Raw genomic sequence first — 19,629 nt, 5'->3', positions numbered from 1 at the left:
CACCAGAATTTTTGTAAATAAATGCTGAAATCTGTAATGCCTGTGGGTTGCTCAGTGTCAGCTGAAACCTTTTGCTTCAAATCTTCCAGAATTCGGACCAGAAGGAAGGCACAAGCGTTAACATTGAGGATAGTTAACCATTGGAACAAGTTGCCAAGAAATGTGGTGGATTTTCAATCAGTTGAAGACTTTAAATCAGGACTAGATATCTTTCTAAAAGATATGCTATAGCTCCAGCAAAAGTTATGGGCTTGATGCAGAAATTACTGGGTGAAGACTTAAAGCCTCTGTTCTGGAGGTGGTCAGACTAGAATCCTAGAGGTCTCTTCTGGCCTTAATCTATGAATTGTAAATTTTCAAAGATCTCTGTTCTCCTTTAATACACCTAATATACTTCAACTGTAACAGTTCTTTAATGGCGACCTGCCTAAAATATTAACAGAAGTAAACTTAATAGTGATTTTAAAATTATAAATCACTGTAAGGACATTTATACTTGGGTGACAAGCAGCCAAGAATGGCATAACTGGAAGTAAGATAAATTTGCATTTAAAATTATATGTATTCTAATGGTCTCCTGCTTGTGCATCGGATTCTGAAAAGTTTATAGTAGAATCTCCTAGCTAGATATTACATATAAATAAGGAATGTGTACTTTTAACTGTTCTATAATCCACAAAGCACAGTATGGCAATTTGAAGAGAGAGAACTCTGGAAAGTACTAGGTGGAGTATTTAAAAAAAATAAAGAAGTGGAGGGTACAGTCTGTTTCAGTTCTGGTTTAGGTCTGAAAAGATCTGTAGCAATAGCAAAATAATTAACTACTGAGATTAGAAAATAATTTGCAAAGTCTTTGGCCACCAGTGACTGATTAGAACTTTATGTTTATATCTGCTTTTTTTGTTGCCAGAATAGCTATTTTTATTATATTAAATGTCAAAATTAAGTTAAATTACTCTGTTCTTAATAATGTTTATTTCCATTCTGTCCAGAAAATTAATAATTTTCCTATCAGAGTACCTTCCTCTTTTATTTCTCTCATTAAATGTCTTTATCCCAGAATCCCTGGCAGGAAGGAAGAATTTACATGTCTCCATTTAAATGGGGTAAACTCACGCTTTCCCATGATTTCACGTAGGGCTAAATTGTTTTTCAGGGCATGCTCCATATGACTTTTAATTACACTTAATAATGCGTTTTGTTTTTGTTTTTTTTGTTTTTTTTTTAGTTAAAGCAGTTCTTAAAAAGAGAGAGTATGGACCAAAATACACGCAAAATAATTTCATCACTGGTGTCAGAGCAATAAATGAGTTCTGTCTTAAATCCAGGTACAGTAGTTTAAGTGAGTTAAAGTATAATTGTCAATATATTTTTGACTTGTTCGTATGTGTTTCAGAGGTGAAGAATGGCTTAGCAGCATGGGTCACTAATCCTGACTGAAATGTCTTGGCGCCGCTCCAATATACACAATAAATTGTAGACTGACTGAGCTGATGCTTCGTTTGAAAATGACTAAGCTTCAAGCTAATTGCAGTCATGGTGGCTGATGGATTCAAACTCTTTCCTACCCTTTTAAAGGGGCATTGTAATAGTTCAATATATATACTTTTAAAACAAAATGAACTTAATTTAAGTTCTCTTTCCAACAACTCTATCCTTCCTGTTCTCTAGAGTGCTGACTCTGCATGCCAAGAAGTGCAAATCCCATTAGTCACTGAAGAGAAAATGCTATCTCTGGGACAGCCAGCTTTTCACAGGGTGCACAGGCAGCCTTGTAGCAGTAGTTAGAAACCATGCAAATCTCTAAAATATGAAACCCCACTTAGAAGCCATAAGAAGCTTCATTTTAAACTTAAGGTACTTTAATATTATATCTGTTTACAAATGCTTATTATATGTTGCCAAATTAAGACTTAACTCTCACTATTATCCTGACTTAATCACATGTATCATTCTGGACTATGGTTATTGTTACTTAAATGTATATTTAACTCTCTTTAGTGTCTGTCATCCATTGCTGGCATCCATTTAAACAACACAATTCAAAGGTGTGATCTCATTTATAAAATCCTGTTTGACCTTTATTAAATAAGTTGTTTGCAGTGGTGGTGCTGGTGTTGCCATGTTTGTCCCAGGATACAAAAGACAAAGGTAGGTGAGGTAATATCTTTTATTGGACCAACTTTTGCTGGTGGAAAGGACAAGGTTTTGAGCATTACAGTGCTCTTCCTCAGGTCTGGAGAAGGTACCCTGAGTGTCTTGAGACAAATACAAAGTGGGACATATTGTTAAGCAGAAGGGTTTCACGCATAGAGATGACCCTTCTGCTTAACAATATGTCCTACCTTGTCTTTAGCTCTGACACTCAGGGTACCTTCTCCAGACCTGAGGAAGAGTACTGTAATGCTCAAAACCTTGTCCTTTCCATCAGCAAAAGTTGGTCCAATAAAATATATTACCTCACCTACCTTGACTCACTCTCCATTAAATATGAAAGTTTGGTGACTTTTATAGCAGTTACAATCTTTAACTTCTGTTTCTGCTCTGGGTCTGTCTTATCACCCTAGTATCTTAGACCAGCCAGAGGTCTTAATTAAGTGAAATCAGTTTATCATAATTTATTTTCTCTATAGGCAGATTAATTTGAAAATATATGTGTTGGCTTTTACATAGGAAGTTCTGGACAGAAATAATAGGACCATAGGTTAGTTACTGTGATAAAATCAAATTAATTCCTATTTTATATATAAACATCTTCTATAATCTGAGTGTCTTGATTCAGATGCTGGAGGAAGTAACTAGGGGGACAACCATTTTAAACTCGATTCTGACTAACCGGAAGGAATTGTGAATCTGAAGGTGGAAGGCAATTTGGGTAAAAGTGATCATGAAATAGAGTTCATGACTCTAAGGAAAGGAAGTGAGAGCAGCAGAATAAGGACAATGGACTTTTAAAAAGCAGATTTTAACAAACTCGAGAACTAATAAGTAAGGTTCCACAGTGAGAAAATGTAAGGGGAATAAGCAGTTCAGAAAAGCTGGCAGTTTCTAGAAGAGACAATATTAAAGTCACAAAAGAAAACTATCCCAAAGTGAAGGAAAGATAGGAAGAATAGTAAGAGGCCAATTTGGTGGCATGAGGAGCTCTTTAATGACCTGAAAATCAAAAAGGAATATATAGAAAGTGGAATCATGGACCAATTCCTAACTGAGAGTACAAAAGTATAGCACAAGCATATAGATATCTGAGCAAAATCAGAAAGGTTAAGAAACAAAATGCGTTATACTTAGCAAGGGGCACAGAAGGCAGGAGGAGAGGTTCTATAAATACTTTAGGAGCAAGAAAAAGACAAAGGAAAGCATAGGTCTACTACTTAGTGAAGAAAGAGAGCTGCTAATTGACTACACCAAGAAGGCTGTGGTGTTGAATGCCTATTTTGCTTCAGTCTTCTCTAAAAAAGTTAATTGTGACCAGAATCTTAACGTAGTTTATATTAACAAAAAGGGGAAGGAACACAAGCCAGAATAGGGGAAAGAACAGGGTAGTTAATATTTAGATAAGTTAGATATATTCAAGTTGTCATGAATATGTAATGTACCTCAGGGTACTTCAGGAACTACCTGAAGCAATCTCAGCACTGTTAGCAATTATCTTTGAGAACTCATGGAGGATGTGTGAGGTCCCAGAGGACTGGAGAAGGGAAAATGTAGTACCTACCTTTAAAAAGGGGAACAAAGAGGACCTGGGAAATTATAGACCAGTCAGCCTAACTTTGATACCTGGAAAATTACTGGAACAAATGATTAAATAATCAGTTTTTATAAGCACCTAGAGGAGAATAGGTTGATAACTAGCTCCAAATTTAGAAGCAAAGGAAGATTCCCAGTGTTATATTATCACAGAAATAAAGAGGCTGCCATTTGCAGATGCAGTCAGCCTTTTTCAAGTTTCAGTGCCACATGTCTGGAGGATGAAAATATGCTGAATGCAATCAGTATAGCCAACCCTGCTCATCACTACATGTATGTCATGGACACTCAGCCTAAGCTTAATGCAATGGCAAACAGAGCAGCAGGTAAAGGGTATGAAAATGAAGGCAACTATGCTAACATTAGATTCCAGTTTGTTGGCATTGAAAACATTAATGTAATGAGATTCAGCCTGCAGAAACTTTTAGAAGTCAGCTGTACAAAAGCTTTGTCAACAGTTTCTTGTCTGGTTTGGAGAACTCTGGCTGGCTGTCATATCAAAGCTGTGTTGGATGCTGTTACGTTCTTAGCCAAAGCAATAGCAGTTGAAAATGCAACTGTGCTAGTTCATTGCTCTGATGGCTGGGACAGGACTTCCCAAGTTTGTTCCCTTGGTTCTCTCTCGTTGGATTTATAGTATAGAACAATATAGGGCTTCATGGTTTTAATAGAGAAGGACTGGCTCTCTTTTGGACACAAATTTTCTGACAGATGTGATCAATTGATGGTGACCCAAAGGAAATCTCTCCAGTGTTCACTCAGTTTTTAGAAGGTGTGTGGCATCTCACAGAGCAGTTTTCACAAGACTTTGAATACAATGAAGCTTTTCTCCTTTAGATCCATGAACACATCCATTCATGCCAGTTTGGAAACTTCTTTGGAAACTGCCAAAAAGAGCAAGAAGAACCAAAATTGAAAGAGAAAACATATTCCTTATGGATGAACAAAAGAAGTATCTAAATCCTCTATACAATCCAGATTTTTCCCAGAAACTTGCCCTCTGGGAGCCTAACAGTGTCCTTCAATTTTAAGTTTTGGAGAAATATGTACCATCAGTTTGACTGAACTATGCACCTTAGGCAATCTGTATTTAATTTCACCATGACCATGAGTGAACAAAATAAACAACTCGAGAAAGACTTTAGCTTCCAGTCCTTTAAAATGAAACAGAATCAGGCAATCAGAAGAATTCCTCACTAAGGAACCATTGCAGTCTGTCCATTCAGCTTCCCCAGCACTCAGATATTCTCCATGCTTTAGAAGGAGCAGCCTGTTGGTATCTATGAATGACTCCATTCGAACTATAGAGGGCAGCAATACAGCAGACAATTGCTACAGTGAATAGAAAGTAGTAGCCAATATGGATATGTCAAGAACAAATCATGCCAGACCAACCTAATTTCCTTCTTTGATAGGGTTACTGGCCTAGTGGATAGCAGTAGATGTGATATCTTGATTTTTAGTAATGCTTTTGACATTGTCCCACATGACATTCTCATAAGCAAACTGAATTACTATAGAGTGCATAACTGGTTGAAAAGTCATACTCAAAGAGCAGTTATCAATAGTTTGCTGTCAAACTGTGAGGATGTATCTACTGCGGGTCCTGCAGGGCTCTGTCTTGGTCTGGTACTCTTCAGTATTTTTGTTCATGACTTGGATAATGGAGTGGACAGTATGCTTATATTATTTATGGAAGACACCAAGCAAGTTGCAAGCACATTGGTGGACAGGAGATTAGAATTCAAAAGGACCTTGACAAATTGGAGAATTGGTCTGAAATTAAAAAGACAAAATTAAATAAAGATAAATGCAAAATACTACACTTTGGAAGGAAAAATCAAATGCAAAATGGGGAATAACTGGCTATGTTACCCGGGGTTCTTTCAACCCAAACCTCCTGGTAACTTTTACTCTGTGCGAGGTGGTGTCAGGAAATAGATCAGGGGTGACACGGCCATCCTACTGATAGATGGCTGGCACAAACAGGACAACACAAGAGTGCTTTCACTTAAAGCTAAACTTTACTTAGTCTCAAGCACTTACATCCACAACAGGTTAGTAAAACACCCCAACCCTTGATAATTACCAAAGCTGAGTGTGGCTCTTGAGTAACACAGCAGCAGGCTTCCGGTGGCCAAATCTTCCGTCTGCCGTTGGGGACTGCAAGATGTATCCAGAGGGAGAGTCCAAAAAGAGTCCAACTACCTCAAACTTTCCCCCTTATTTACACATTAAGGGACATGTCATTCTATTACTAAAGAAAACTGGTTAAGTAGGCAGTTTCAATAGTCAAGCAAGAGGTTCCTTCTGATTATCGATTAACCAGGTGTGGGTTTTTCCAGAGTTTGCAGCGTTGAGGCCCCAACAGACATTTCTGGGGCACATCCTGCTCTTCGAAAATGCATGTATCAGCCACTTCAACACAATTTTTATCAGGAAGGATGCGGGGTCAAGCTGCCCTTTCTGTTGCACCCAGAGACTCCCCTCCCCTCCTGCCTTGGTCAAACCTAAGCCTGCTGACTTGGCTAATTTACAGCTTGCTGACTTTGTTGCTTTTAGCAATAGGCCAGAGTGGTTTCAGGATCTTTACTGGTTTGCCAAAGTCTCCCCGTACAGCTAGGCAGTAGTATTGCAGAAAAAGAATTGGGAGGTTATAGTGGATCACAAATAGTATATGATCCGGTAGTGTGATGCAGTTACAAAAAAGGCAAATATAATTCTGGGATGTATTAACAGGAATATCGTATGTAAGGCACAGGAGGTAATTTGTTCTGATCTTCTTTGCATTAGTGAGGCCTCAGCTGGAGTATTGTCCAGTTTTGGGTGTCACATTTTAAGAAAGATGTGGACAAATTGGAGAGAGCCCAGAGGAGAACAATAAAAATGATAAAATGTTTAGAAAATCTGACCATGTTTCGTTTTGACAAAGAAAAACGGAGGGGGCACCTGATAAGTGTTCAGATATGTGAGGGAATGTTATAATGAGGATGGTGATCAGTTGTTCTCCATGTCCACTTAAAGTAGGACAAGTAGTAATGGGTTTAATCTGCAGCAAGGGAGATTTAGGTTAGCCATTAGGAAAAAGTTTATAACTAGAAGGGTAGTTAAGTACTGGACTAGATTAGCAAGGGAGGTTGTGGAATCTCTGTCATTGGAGGCTTTTAATAACAGGTTGGTTATCTGTCAGGGATGGTCTAGAGACTTGGTTTTGCCTCAGTATGGAGGAATGGACTTATATGATCTCTTGAGGTTCTTTCCAGCTCTACATTTCTATGATTCTATAAAGTGTATTACAGTTAAAAAAACAAAAAACAACCCCCCCCCCCAAACTGTTAGCCAAACATAGCAAATACCTGCTCAGCAACAGTTTTTACATAGCTTTAGACCTGTGTTACTGAAAGAGGCGGAAATGACCTGGGTATTGGACGTAATCCTTTAGGCTCTCTTAAAGTGCCACATGACCTCTAATTTTCATGTCGGTAGCTGCCAGAGAGGGAATTTGAGGGAGTATGGGTTAATTTATCCAAAGAGTTTCTTCCTTTCAGTTGCTAAGGTGTAACATTCCCATGTTGTTAATATGGGCCCACAGTTTGGATTTTGAGCCCAGGCAAATCACATTATGATCTTCAAGAGCAATTTAAAGAACACTGTATACTGATTGTATTGCCACTGGATTGTGTTTAAGTAGAAACCCTCAGCTTCCTGTCAGTTTCTTTAAACTTGCCAAGTTAAGGAAAAAATTAGGGTAGATTTTTAAACATAATATAATCCTTTTAAGGATCATTACGTTTGATCTTTATATTGACTCTTTTATGTATAGTATGAACATGTTTTTTGTTGCAATAAACTGTTTGTTTCCATCCTCCAACAGTGATCTAGAACAGCTGAGGAAAATCAGACGACGAAGTCCCCATGATGACACTGAGGCTTTCACTGTATTTTTGAGATCAGATGTAGAGGCAAAGTAAGCTAATTTTTTTAAAAGGAAATTATTTGGTAATTTGAGTAATTTAACTTTGGTTATATGAGAGAATGGTATAAGATATAATTTTAAAAGGTTAGCTTTATAATGAAAAGGGCAGTAATATTTTTCCTTCTCTAAATGCATTTAAATGTTTCCGTTGTCGTCGTAACTCGGGACAGGATGCAAAATTGAAGGGTCACATTGTAGAGATCCAAATTGAAATCTAACTCTCCCCCTACACTGTCTTATCATGTGAGATTAATCTGGATGGATGTCTTCCAGAAGAAATATTGATAAGCCATTATGCTACTCTGGTATTAATGAAGGCTTGGGTTATGTAGTCAAAAACTTGAAATTCAAAGCATTTTGTTTTATAACATATAGTGTGTGGAAATCAAAAGGATTTCCAAGTTATTTGTACTTTCGTGCAGATCTCTAGAAGTTTGGGGAAGCCCGGAGGCTCTTGCTAAAGAGAGAAAACGACGTAAAGAAGCAGAGATAGAATACAGAGAAAGTAAGTGTTGGATTTTCAAATGTCTACAAAATGCTTTATCAATCACTGTTAACTTCAACTTCATACTTCCCTGTGGGAGAATAACACATCAGTCACTTCACCCTTGTATGAGTGTCTAACATACATATGTTTTTGTGGTATAGTGTGACCATGAGAAATGTGTGTTAATGTACACAGAGGAGGTGTATGTGATGTGTTTAAATGAGTTAATCTTAACTGAACATATCCTTGCTTTTGTGGATTAATTTGTAGCTATTGTTAAACAACCTGAATGGTTTTTGAGGAAAGTTTTTTTTTTTTTTTGTGAGAATTTACAAAAATACCAAAACCAATTCAAGCCTTGCCTTTTATTTGTTTTATGCTATTTGAACTACTGATTCATGGTACCTTATCTTTTGTAACTTTAGTCTAATGCTTTTAAAAGTATGTATTCTGATGATCCACTCTTTCCTTTAAAACAGAATTGTAGATTTATTCATAATGTTACAACAAAACTCAATCAATTCAATATTTACAATAGATTCCATTTTTCTCTTGTTGGAAGCACTGGCCTATTAAAATAGCAGAAGCAATATTCGTTGAGGTGGTTGTTTCAAGTACGCAATTTTAAAATTAGAGGTCTGTTGTAGTTCATAGAAATAAGTTTACCATTGAAAAAGGTGGCCTGATCCTGCAAACACATAGCACCTTTGTAACTTAATACATGTGTAGTCCCAATGAAAGGGAGGGGTACATGTCTGCAACTGTTTGTAAAGATCGTAAGAATTGAAACTGTTTTTAAGGATTTTAGCCAAATATTGCAAAGTTGGAGCCTGAAAGCTTAACAACTCGCAAAACTTTCCAGATCTTAATGTGAAAGCGAGACTGTAAAAACTGAATAAAATCTCAGTGGTACCATGCTGTGATACGAGTGTACATTTACTGTATTCGAGCACTGTCCTTTTGAAGTAGGAATTGCCTATCAGGCTGACCAGTATTGTCTCATTATTTCCTTGTATTCCCATCTGCACCAGTCTCTTCTCTCGTCTTATACGTGGATTGTAAACTCTTTGGGATAGGGACCCTCTTTTTGCTCCTTTTGTGTGCTTAGTGAAATGGGGTTCTGATCCATGGCTAGGGCTCCTAGGTGCCATGGTAATACAAATAATATTTGTGACAGAGCAGCAGTGTAGGAAAAAGGGTTCTGAAGTTGAGGGTGCTGAAGAAATAATCTGGGGTGAGATCCTCACATATGGTCTGGTCCCTTTACTTCAGGTAAAAGGGACAGAGCTGGATAGAGGGTCTCTAGAAGCCCAGATCTGGCTAGGGGACAAATCCTTCAGCACAGCAACTGTGGAAGACAGCTGTAAGGCTACCTTCCAAGGACCCTCTTGCAAGCTCTGGCATGTGAGATGTGTCAGTAGTCAGGAGAGCTATGTCGGGCAGAGTCATAGCACAAAGAGCTATGGAGATTGTGGGGCAGCACTGGGGCAGACTGTTATTTATACAGATCCTCCCCAAGGCTCTCTGTGTTATGTCAGGGGCTGTGGAATATCCCAGAACTGGGAGGCTGCAAAGCTGGTTTAGAGCCACCATAGTTCCCTTCTCCCTGGCCTGTAGATTGTGTGGCACCTCTTAGAGATGACATACAGACTCTCACCACTAAACTTAAATTATTTTTCAAGATGTGATGAATCAACTAAGACACCTATCAGCTTTTTGGTAAAGATAATTTTCAGTTTCAATTCCAATGCTAAGTATTTACCATGTTATGCCGGGGTACTGTTAAGAAACAGATCCTTTAAGAAATCTAAATTTGACCAGATCTGCCTGTTTAATATAAATGCATTTATATGCAGTAGCAAACTTACCTGAGTTGTGTAAAGAAAAAAAATCTTGAAATCCTGAAGTTATTTTCAACTTCTAAGTTCTGCGTGTAACTAGAGTTGTCTTATTGCAGATCTATTTAGAAACCAAAAGCTATTAAAGGAGTACAAAGATTTTCTTGGGGATACTAAGGTAAGAGATCATTTAAATTCCTTTGGTAAAATCACCATTAAGGTGTATGTGTGGTTGCTTAGAGCATATTTCTGAGAAAAAGAATGTGAGAAAAAAAGTATAGGTGGCCTTACAAGATTTTGGTGAAATGGCCTGTAATGTATCTGTTTTATATCATTCTGATTGTAATAGAATCTTAAACTTTTAAAATACTACTTAAATGGATTCTGATATAATCATAGTATAGCCCATTTGTAAGAGCTGGTTTGTGGATCTCCTCCTCTGCCAGATATCTAATCACAGTCCCATTGTGATTCCACCCCAGACCTGTGACAATTTGCTGAATGTGTACAATGCACAAAGTTAATTATATAAAATCATATTCGTTGATTTTTTCCATTTCATTTTCCCTCCATCTGTTTGAACAAATCTCCTCAGCCTGTTTTGGCTTTCTTGCTTCCCTCTCCCTAAGCAACCTAGTTCAGAGAGCTTCTAACTCCAGTCCTGCTGAGTGATACCTGACACTTCTTTCTGATGGACTCTGGTTCCTCTCCTCACTCTATTTATAGTTGCAGTGGCCCCTCATGGAGGCTGCTATGCTTGCTTAACCTCCTTTACAGCTGTTCCTACACTGTCTATTGAGCTGAAAAGGGAGTTGTCAGTATCATGTGAATAACCAAGAGCTCCACAGACCACAGTTTGAGAGCTTCTGCACTAAAACTAGGTATCTTAGTTATGCATGAGACCAAACTGTAAATCTAGTGAGCTGTCCATGATAAATTACTGGATTATGCAGAGCTATACCTCAGCTGTTACAGGGATTCTAGTACTACATGATATTTTAGGTGTATGTGGTGTACACTAGACTACTGTTAGTCCCTTCATAAAACCTGGATTTAGTTATATTACTACTTCATTGTTTCAGTTTAGCAATTTATTTTAGTATTCTCTCATTTCTGTACATAGCCACGCTCCAGCACAGGCACTATGTTGCTCAAAGGACCAGGAAAGGTGGTGATGGTTGCTATTTGCATGTAAGTTTGAAAAAATAAATGTTTTGTAAATGCAAGAGTAAAAAATTGTATATCCTAGAAATGGAAATAGTCTGTATATTTGAGTTACAGGTCCTAGTGTTCTCTGCAATTCTGCAGCTATAAAATTTGCTGAAGAGCCCCCATTGCTGCAGCAATGTGACCCAGAAAACAACCTTTATTTAACAGAAATCCTGGGCAGATTTTTTTTTAAATGGGTGCCTAAAATTAGGCTCCACGTCCATTTTTAGGCATTTCGTTAAATAAATGGCATGACTTTCCAAAGTGCTGAGACTTCAGCAGCTCTCATTGAAGCCACTGATAATGTAATAATAAAGCAAACCTGAAAAGCAGCTAAAACATTAGTTTCACTCCTCTTTCTCCGTAAAATAATAAAACAAACTACAGCAGTTAGGTTTCATTAAGATTTAATTATCTTTAGGAGATGCTACAGTACAGCTTTAATATTCTGTGGAGTATTATAAATGTAAAAAAAAAAACTCTTATCAAAGTAAGTGCAGTATTTGTTTTTAAAAACATTACTTTCCAATGTACATAATCTGTAATGGATCATCCTGTTGATAGTAAGAATTTAGCAAAATTCTTCTCTCTCCAGAGAGAGAGAGAGAGAGAGTTTAGTCTGTAGACTCAAATCTTAGTTGAAATTAATAGATTTATTTGTATGTCTTGACAAACAGAGGTTAGGCTCCTTTGAGGAGTACATTCATCTATATTTAGAGATTAGAGAGACTTCTTCCATCTTTGATCAAAGAAAGGCTAGACTTTCGAACCTGGTCAGCTAGACAATTAATGATTAAAACAGCAACCAAAATTCTTGAAGGTGAATGGCATAGGCAAACACTTTTTATAGCTCATGCTCGTTCCTGCTCTTGTATGATGTATAAAGAGAGCTTCATGTATTTTGAAACAAGTTTATTTTTGTTTTGTTTGTGAACTTGAAAAATGTCAAAGGGTTAACTTTTCTGCTTTTGCTGGAGAGTTTCCTTAAGGTCCCCATCAGTAGAAGGGGAGGAGTGTTAAATTTTTCACAAAGATGATTTCTTCTTCAAGTATTTGTCAGGAGTTTGAGTTAAGTGAAACAAACAGAAATCCTACCTTTAAATAAACCTGACTGAAAACTATCACTAGTTTTCTACAGAGTTTACCCACAAGACAAGGAAGTGAAGACTGAATATTTCTAATCAAAAAAAAAAAAAAAAAGAAAAGACAACCACGCTGAAGAATAAAACTTTTTAGATGAGCACAGTGGATCTTTTAAACTGATTCACTTCATTTTTCTAAAAAGTGTGACTCTTTCCTCAGATCCAGTGGAAGGTAATACATGAGCAAAATAGCAGGAACTATTAAGAAAACAGTAATTTATAACCCCAAGAGAAAAAGCTGCAATTTGATGGGAAGTATCCCTGAATTTGTTTACAGCTCCTTCTGCTTTTTGTTCAGGGAGAAAAAAGGATCAGGAAAGTAACTTCACTGAAAATAGCTCTTCTCTATCATTCAAGAGATTCTATTATTAATTAATCTGAGCCTCGAGTTTGCTCTGTTAAATAAATGTACAATAACCACTACTGTGTGTGTACGGGGGGAAAGAGTGGCCTGTATTATGCACCCTTCCTTTTTCTTTCCTGCATCAGGAAATCATGTACAAATCTTGCCCTTCCTCCTTGGAATTGGGCACAGCCACGATCATGGCACTCATGACCTCAAGGGAACCCCTCTGCAGATTAGGGGTCTGCAGTGGGGTGGAAGGGATGGATACCTGCCAGGCGGGGGCAGTTGTTAGGATGACATGCATCCTCCCTTCTGCAGCCCTGCAGAGAATCCCTGAGAGGATAATTGAGTAACAGGCTCTTATCTCTTATGTGGCGCTCTTTCCGGGCGTTACGAGAGCTGCAGTGGCTAGTGGGAGAGCCTCGTAGTTTGTCAGGGACTTGGGTGGTGGGGTGCCAGGAACCAGAATCAATGCAGAGGCACAGGGCTTCCATGTAATGGGCCCTGTCCTCCTACATGTCCTCAGCATGGATCTCTGAGATTCAGCAATACAGTAACTCCCCACTTAACTTCCTCTTGCTTAACGTTGTTTTGATCTTACGTCCCTGCTCAATTACTGAACATGCTCCATTTAAAGTTGTGCAATGCTTCGCTATAACGTTGTTTGGCTGCCTGCTTTGTCCACAGCTGGCAGCCCCCCTATCAGCTCCCCTACGCTCCCCCCGCCCCACAGTGCCCCCTGCCCTCCAGTAGACCCCGCAGATCAGCGCTCTCCTGCGGCAATCAGCTGTCTTGCGGCATTCAGGAGGGAGGAGCGAGGACGCGGCGCGCAGGCTCCCCTCCTCTCCCCTGCATCTTGAATGCCGCAAAGCAGGTGATTGCCACGGGAGGGAGCGGGGAGGCTGCACGCCGCGTCCTCACTTCTTCCTCGTGCCCCCTGAACATCGCAAGCTAGCTGATTGCCTTGGGCAGGAGGGCGGACGCAGCGTGCAGCTTCCCCTGCCTCCTGCCCGTGGTAATTAGCTGGCTTGCAGCGTTCAGGAGGCAGGGGAGGGAGGGGGAGCCTGCGTGCCATGTCCTCGCTCCTTCCCCCTCCCTCCTGAATGCCACAAGCCAGCTGATCGCTGTGGGCAGGAGGCAGAGGAGGGAGGGGGGAGGAGCGAGGACTCGGCATGTGGAGTAAAGCGGGGGGGAGAAGAGGCAGGTTAAGTGTGGAGGCTTGGGGGAAGGGGTGGAGTAGGCGGGCCGAGGGTTGAGGCCCCCCCACGCCCCGTGCTTGCAGAGTAGGGGAAACTGCTGCTGTGCAACATGCTTCTCCTAGCCTACAGCACCTTCAGCCTCCTTGCGTGCCTCATTGTCTCCAGTGCCAGTGGGCTGTGCCTGCGTGGGGTAAGGCGGGGGCACCTCCCAACTATAGTACTGTACTGTCTAGCAAAAAAAAATTTCCCTGGAACCTAACCCTGTTATACCAATAAAATAAAAACCAGCAGGATCTTATTAAAGGGGAAAAGGCAAAATACCACATTTATTGTGTATACAGAAAGAATCATAGTAAGCAGTTAGTTATAGCTATAACATTCCATTCAATCTCATATTTATTCACACATTCATTCATACAAACGCACACACACACAGGTTCTGCAAGGTTGTTATCATAGTTACCAGCCTTAGAGTTGCTCATGCCAAGCCACTGGCCAGGTGGCCTGGACATGAGGAGGGAGCAGGGCCTTGTCAGATGCTCATCTGATGCTCCTGGAAGTTGGTTTGCAGAATCAGACCCCAAAGTTCTCACTTTCTAGAGTCCATTTTTATAGGAGTTTCTTCCTATGCCAGTCTATGGGAATTGCTTCATCATGCTGTTGCCGAATCAATCAGCAGATGGCACATTCCTGACAGCTCCGTGCTGCCAGATGTTATCTTGTTCTTTGGTTCTCCCATTCTTGAGGCTTCTGGGTGGATTCCAGTCTGCCCACCAGGGGTCCTCTGGTTATTTCCACTTGATGCCTTCTTCAGCCGATGGACACTGGATTCTTAGGCTGGCACCTCCCTGATCATTCAGTTATTATCCACACCAAGCATCCATCCACATACATCCTCTATCTCTATTTTAATCACAATTGTTAATACAACAAAAGGGCGGGGAGTCTCTGGGTGCTGTTTCTGTTGTTACAGAGTATTGCTTTGAGTCTCTCTCTGTGTGAATTGCTTTGAGAACAGACTCTGTCTTAGAATGTACTAACGCAATTAGCAGCTTGCAAGTTTCACGCATAGAGAGAGAGAAACAGTACCAAAAACCAAGAGATCTCTTAATTAGTAATACCCTGGAATTTAAACTATGGGGACTCAAACTCATTTCTGATTTTAATACAGAACTTCTTTAATATGGTCCAACAACCCCCCGCCACCATTTACATTCATTCTTATGGGGAAATTGGATTCACTTAACATCGTTTCACTTAAAATCGCATTTTTTCAGGAACATAACTACAACGTTAAGTGAGGAGTTACTGTATTTGGGGGCAAGCCCTGTCTTACTTGACAAGAGCAAACTCTGCCCCTCACCCCCAAACGGACTGATGTGTTGCATTCCCTACAGAGATTGCTCTGCCCCAATGTAATATTTTACTTTGTGGGAGAACCAGCTGAGAGAACGCAGTGCAACTACATTCCTAGACCTCTAACAGCAGATTATATCTGTGCAAAATCACAGCAAACAAAAGCTGTATTTCAAGCTCTGTTTGAGAAACATGGGGAGAAAAATCAATATTTGCCTAATAGAAAAGAACAATATTAGGGAAATACATTTTTCATTATCTGGCTTTGTAGAGGGTATTATACTGTCAGGCTAATACTGTTACGGTTGAGATGGCACTTTCTAAAATAATGTTTACAGTGGTTTATACTAAACTTTTCCAAAATCTTACCAATTGGGATGAAATTTATCATGTGTGTTCTCATTCTAGAAGTTTATATTGGAAAGATTGAAGGAATTGTGTTGTACCATTTTCATATTATCACTGCACTGAAAAACACAATTTTTCATTTAAAAATGTTCAGATGCATTATTTAAAATTGCAGTTTGTGTTTAAGATTGTTTGCCATGTACTTGGTATAGTACTTTATGGAGTTTTAAAAGACTGAGAAACAAATCATGAACAAATGAAAGCCAGTGGTGTTGTACCTTGTTTTTCTTATAGTTTGTGTGGCTTTCTAGCTAAGTGCACATGGATCTGGATAGCCATACAAACACCAGACAGTTCTTGATGTTGGTGACGTTTTGGGGTTCAACCCAGACCAGTAAAGGGTTGTCACTGCCTATACTTCAGCTCTGGGTGCCTTAAATGCTATCCTGCTGTGGCTCTCAGTCTAGACACCAACAGCCAACACACAAGCATGCAGGTTACACCCTGGCTTCCACCACCCAATTACTGTTTGCAGAGTGACCCCAACACACCCACAGTCTGAATTTCCCCCAAACAGTCTCCCTGCAGTGTCCAGCCCTCTCCTGGAACACACTCAGAAGCTGAGTTTGCCGCTCCTTTAAAGAGACAGAAACAGTAGTTTAACCGTGCCTTAGTGAGTCACAGCTGAAGATGCCAAATTCAGGCCGAACTGCTGAGAAATAGGGCAAACACAACCCAAAACTGGTGGTGTAGTTTGACTTCTATTTTGGGCGGGGGGAGCAGGGGCCAGTGGGGCTCGAGCCACCTCCACACAGTGGAGTCCAGGGAGGGAGTGCCACCTTCACCCCCTGACTCACCTCAGCAGGCCACCCAATTTGTCTGGGTTGGGGTGGGGGTGGGGGAGTGCAACCAAAAATTATAACTCACGGGAGGGGGGCTTAGCTCAAAAAGTTTGAAAACAGCTTAGGGGGTAGGGACGGGGTAGCTGGGACTGTGTGCACATGGGGTAGCTCAGGGTGCAGGGAGGGGATGGTTAGGGGCTGTGTGCAGATGGGGTAGCTGAAGGTGCAGGAACGGGGTAACTTGGGCTTTGTGTACATGGGGTGGCTATAGGAGCAGGGAAGGGGGTGGCTAGGGGTTGTATGCAGGCAGGGTGTAGTTCATGTTGCAGGGAGAAGGGTAGCTGGGGCTGTGTGCAGGCAGGAGGGTAGCTCAGTGTGCAGGGAGGGGGTAGCTGGGGCTATGTGCTAGGAGGGCTCCACTGCGGCCCCTGTTTCTAGAGGGGTCTACCAGCCATGGAGCTGGGTCTCCCCACCCCAAGGGGCTCTTACCAGCTGCCTCTGAGGGAGCAAAGGGGCTGGGAGCTGAGGAGCAACTTCAATCTGGGGCACCAGCAGGAGATGAGGGAATGCCTCATCTGCCTGTTCCGTGGCACCAGCCAGAGCAGCAGCTGCCCTGCACTGTCCAGCTCCCACTTCCCGCCTCCGACCTAGGAGAGGAGATGGAGAGGAGGTGTGGAGCTGCCCCCAGCACTGCCTTGTTCTTGTGCTGCAGTTTTGGTGGGGGGCAATGCCCTCCATGTCCCCAACGCTGCCCATGGGCTCAGCTTGGGGTTCTGGGCTTCAGGCCCGTGCCTCCTGGCTTCAGCCCCATGGAGGGCGCTGGGGATCAGGGCTTCAACCCCATGCCTTCCGGCTTCAGCCCCGTGGGGGTGCCAGGGATCAGGGCTTCAGCTGCAGGGCTTCACAGCCCCCTTGAAAGGGCTCATGGACCCCCAGGGGGCCACGGACCCCCGGTTGAAAACTGCTGGGTTAGATAAAATGTAAAACAAATTTATTCTATCAAAAGAGATGTTTTAAGTGAGTTCAAGTATAAGAGATAAAGATAAAGGGTTACAAACAAAAAAAGTTAAAACACTCTTTTTACTGCCTAAGACATAACTTAACAAGCTACAGTCTTTGTTTAAGGAAGTTTCCTCACCAGTCTTCCTTTTCCAGCAATGGCTGACTAGCTCTTAGACAGGATCCTCACAGAACCCAAGATGCTTGTCTCCTCAGGTGAAGGATAACTTAAGGGTTCTCTGCCCATGTCTTTATAGTCCAGTAAACCTTTAAAAGTCTCTCTCTCAAAGTTCATTGTCCCTGTTTCAAAAGATAGGAAGGCTTCCTGAGGATGCAGTCTTCATCCCCTCTTCTCCCCTTGAGATTGTTAAATGATTACAGCCATGCAAATCTGCGGATATCCGTGGACCATGTTTGCGGATTGGATGCGGATACAAATTTTGTATCTACACAGGGCTCTATAAATGATCACATTTTCCCCTCTTGCCCTCCTGATGGCTTTGTTTGCCTGGCATGCAAATGTTCCTTTCTTTGTCTTTCGTCACATCTTTCTCAATTTACATGGGAGACACATTCAGGCAGCCGGAACCACATTCCTTTGGCTGGAAAAAACCCGTTGATCAAATCCCTCTGACATGCATGGTTTAAATGCATTTCAGTCATACACATCCATGTAATCCTTTTGTGGGTTGATCATTAATATTCTTGTGTGATGTATGTATGATAAATGAGTTTAGTTTTCCAGTGACACATTACATAACATCTAGGGATGTAAATACCATTTAAAAAGTTAACCGTTTATTTAAAAATATTTAATTTAAACGGTTTACCGTTTAAGCGGCTGGGGCTGCTCCTGCTGGCCGGTGCAGCTGTTAATGGTTAAGGTGGGTTAACCAGTAAGACTCATGCTTACTGGTTAACATTTTACATCTCTAATGGCATCTCTGAGATATAGATTATAACAGTGGTGAATTGGGGTACACTGAATTGGTCAGGTCAGCTGAAACTCACAGTTAGATACCAGGGAGCTCCTTTCCTTCTGGCATAATGATGCTTTTAGGGTTGCAATGGCTCCTTAGTCTACTTGTGCTTTGTCATGCAGATCTTTAACGAGTAGCTCTCTGAATCTCCCTGCTCTGTGTTTACTGTCTGTAACCCAGACAGCACAATAATACCTAGATCTTATGTAGCTCTTTTCACAAGTAGATCTCAAAGCATTTTACATTTGAGGAAAAGGTTTAGCCATTATGCTGGGCGCTGACATCTCAAATTTGGATGCAGATTTTTGCATAGTCCTCAAATGTATTGTGTCCTCACAGGTTTCAGAGTAACAGCCGTGTTAGTCTCTATTCGCAAAAAGAAAAGGAGTACTTGTGGCACCTTAGAGACTGACCAATTTATTTGAGCATAAGCTTTCGTGAGCTAATGATGAAGTGAGCTGTAGCTCACGAAAGCTTATGCTCAAATAAATTGGTTAGTCTCTAAGGTGCCACAAGTACTCCTTTTCTTTTTGTGTCCTCACAGACGTTCCAAACCTGGAATTTGGAGTAGTGCAGTAAAATGTCATCAATACTGGTGGGACTCCTGTGTCATCTTAGAAGGCAGGAATCCTGCAGCTTTACTACATCTTCAGATAAATAGATTAGCTCCTTTTTTCTTTAAATGCAAAAAATTACATTGCTACAAGAAGTCAGGAAAATGTGGTCATGATTCCTACAGCAATTTGTTTGCATTGCTCATTAGTGCTAAAACTGTGTTGCACTATGGATAGGAAGAACAGCCTTGTAATTAAACATAGGACTGGAAGCCAGGAGAACTTAATTCTTTTCACTTTTGCTACAGGTTTCCTCTGTGACTCTGGGTTATTTATTAATCTGTCGGTCTTCCCATCTGTAAAATGTGGAATAATACTTCCTTAATCTGTGGGCTGCTGAGACTAAATTAATGTTTGTAAAGCATATTGAAATCTTTGAATAAAAAGCACTATAGAAGAAAATTTATTTAGCGCTTAAATAACAAGATGATAGGCACCTTAGGAATTCCTTAGATAAGGCCTTAAAATTAGCATCATATTCAGTGGTATGTGCAATCCTGTCTATGTCCAAAAGGCAGATTTATGGTTTCAGAAGGAAATATA

General features: G+C 40.7%; 1 protein-coding gene and 1 pseudogene across 4 annotated transcripts in view; both read left to right on the top strand.

Moving 5' to 3' along the window:
- Positions 1–19,629, top strand: part of SLC30A9 (solute carrier family 30 member 9) — a 57,651-nt gene that overhangs the window by 10,359 nt on the left and 27,663 nt on the right. For all 4 annotated transcript variants that reach the window (XR_012158682.2, XM_073342157.2, XM_073342159.2 and 1 more), the window contains exons 4-8: positions 1,229–1,328; positions 7,625–7,717; positions 8,149–8,231; positions 10,171–10,229; positions 11,175–11,242. Coding sequence is in view for 3 of the 4 variants with exons in the window: in XM_073342157.2 (XP_073198258.1) it covers positions 1,229–1,328; positions 7,625–7,717; positions 8,149–8,231; positions 10,171–10,229; positions 11,175–11,242 (403 nt within the window). In the remaining variant the exon portion in view is untranslated. The remainder of the gene's footprint in view (positions 1–1,228; positions 1,329–7,624; positions 7,718–8,148; positions 8,232–10,170; positions 10,230–11,174; positions 11,243–19,629) is intronic.
- Positions 4,159–5,786, top strand: LOC140910011 (phosphatidylinositol-3,5-bisphosphate 3-phosphatase MTMR6 pseudogene; annotated as a pseudogene).

Source organism: Lepidochelys kempii, chromosome 4, assembly GCF_965140285.1.
Source record: "Lepidochelys kempii isolate rLepKem1 chromosome 4, rLepKem1.hap1, whole genome shotgun sequence".
NCBI lineage: Eukaryota > Metazoa > Chordata > Testudines > Cheloniidae > Lepidochelys > Lepidochelys kempii.
Note: the sequence above shows the minus strand (reverse complement) of the source record. Positions and strands in the feature narration are given on the sequence as shown.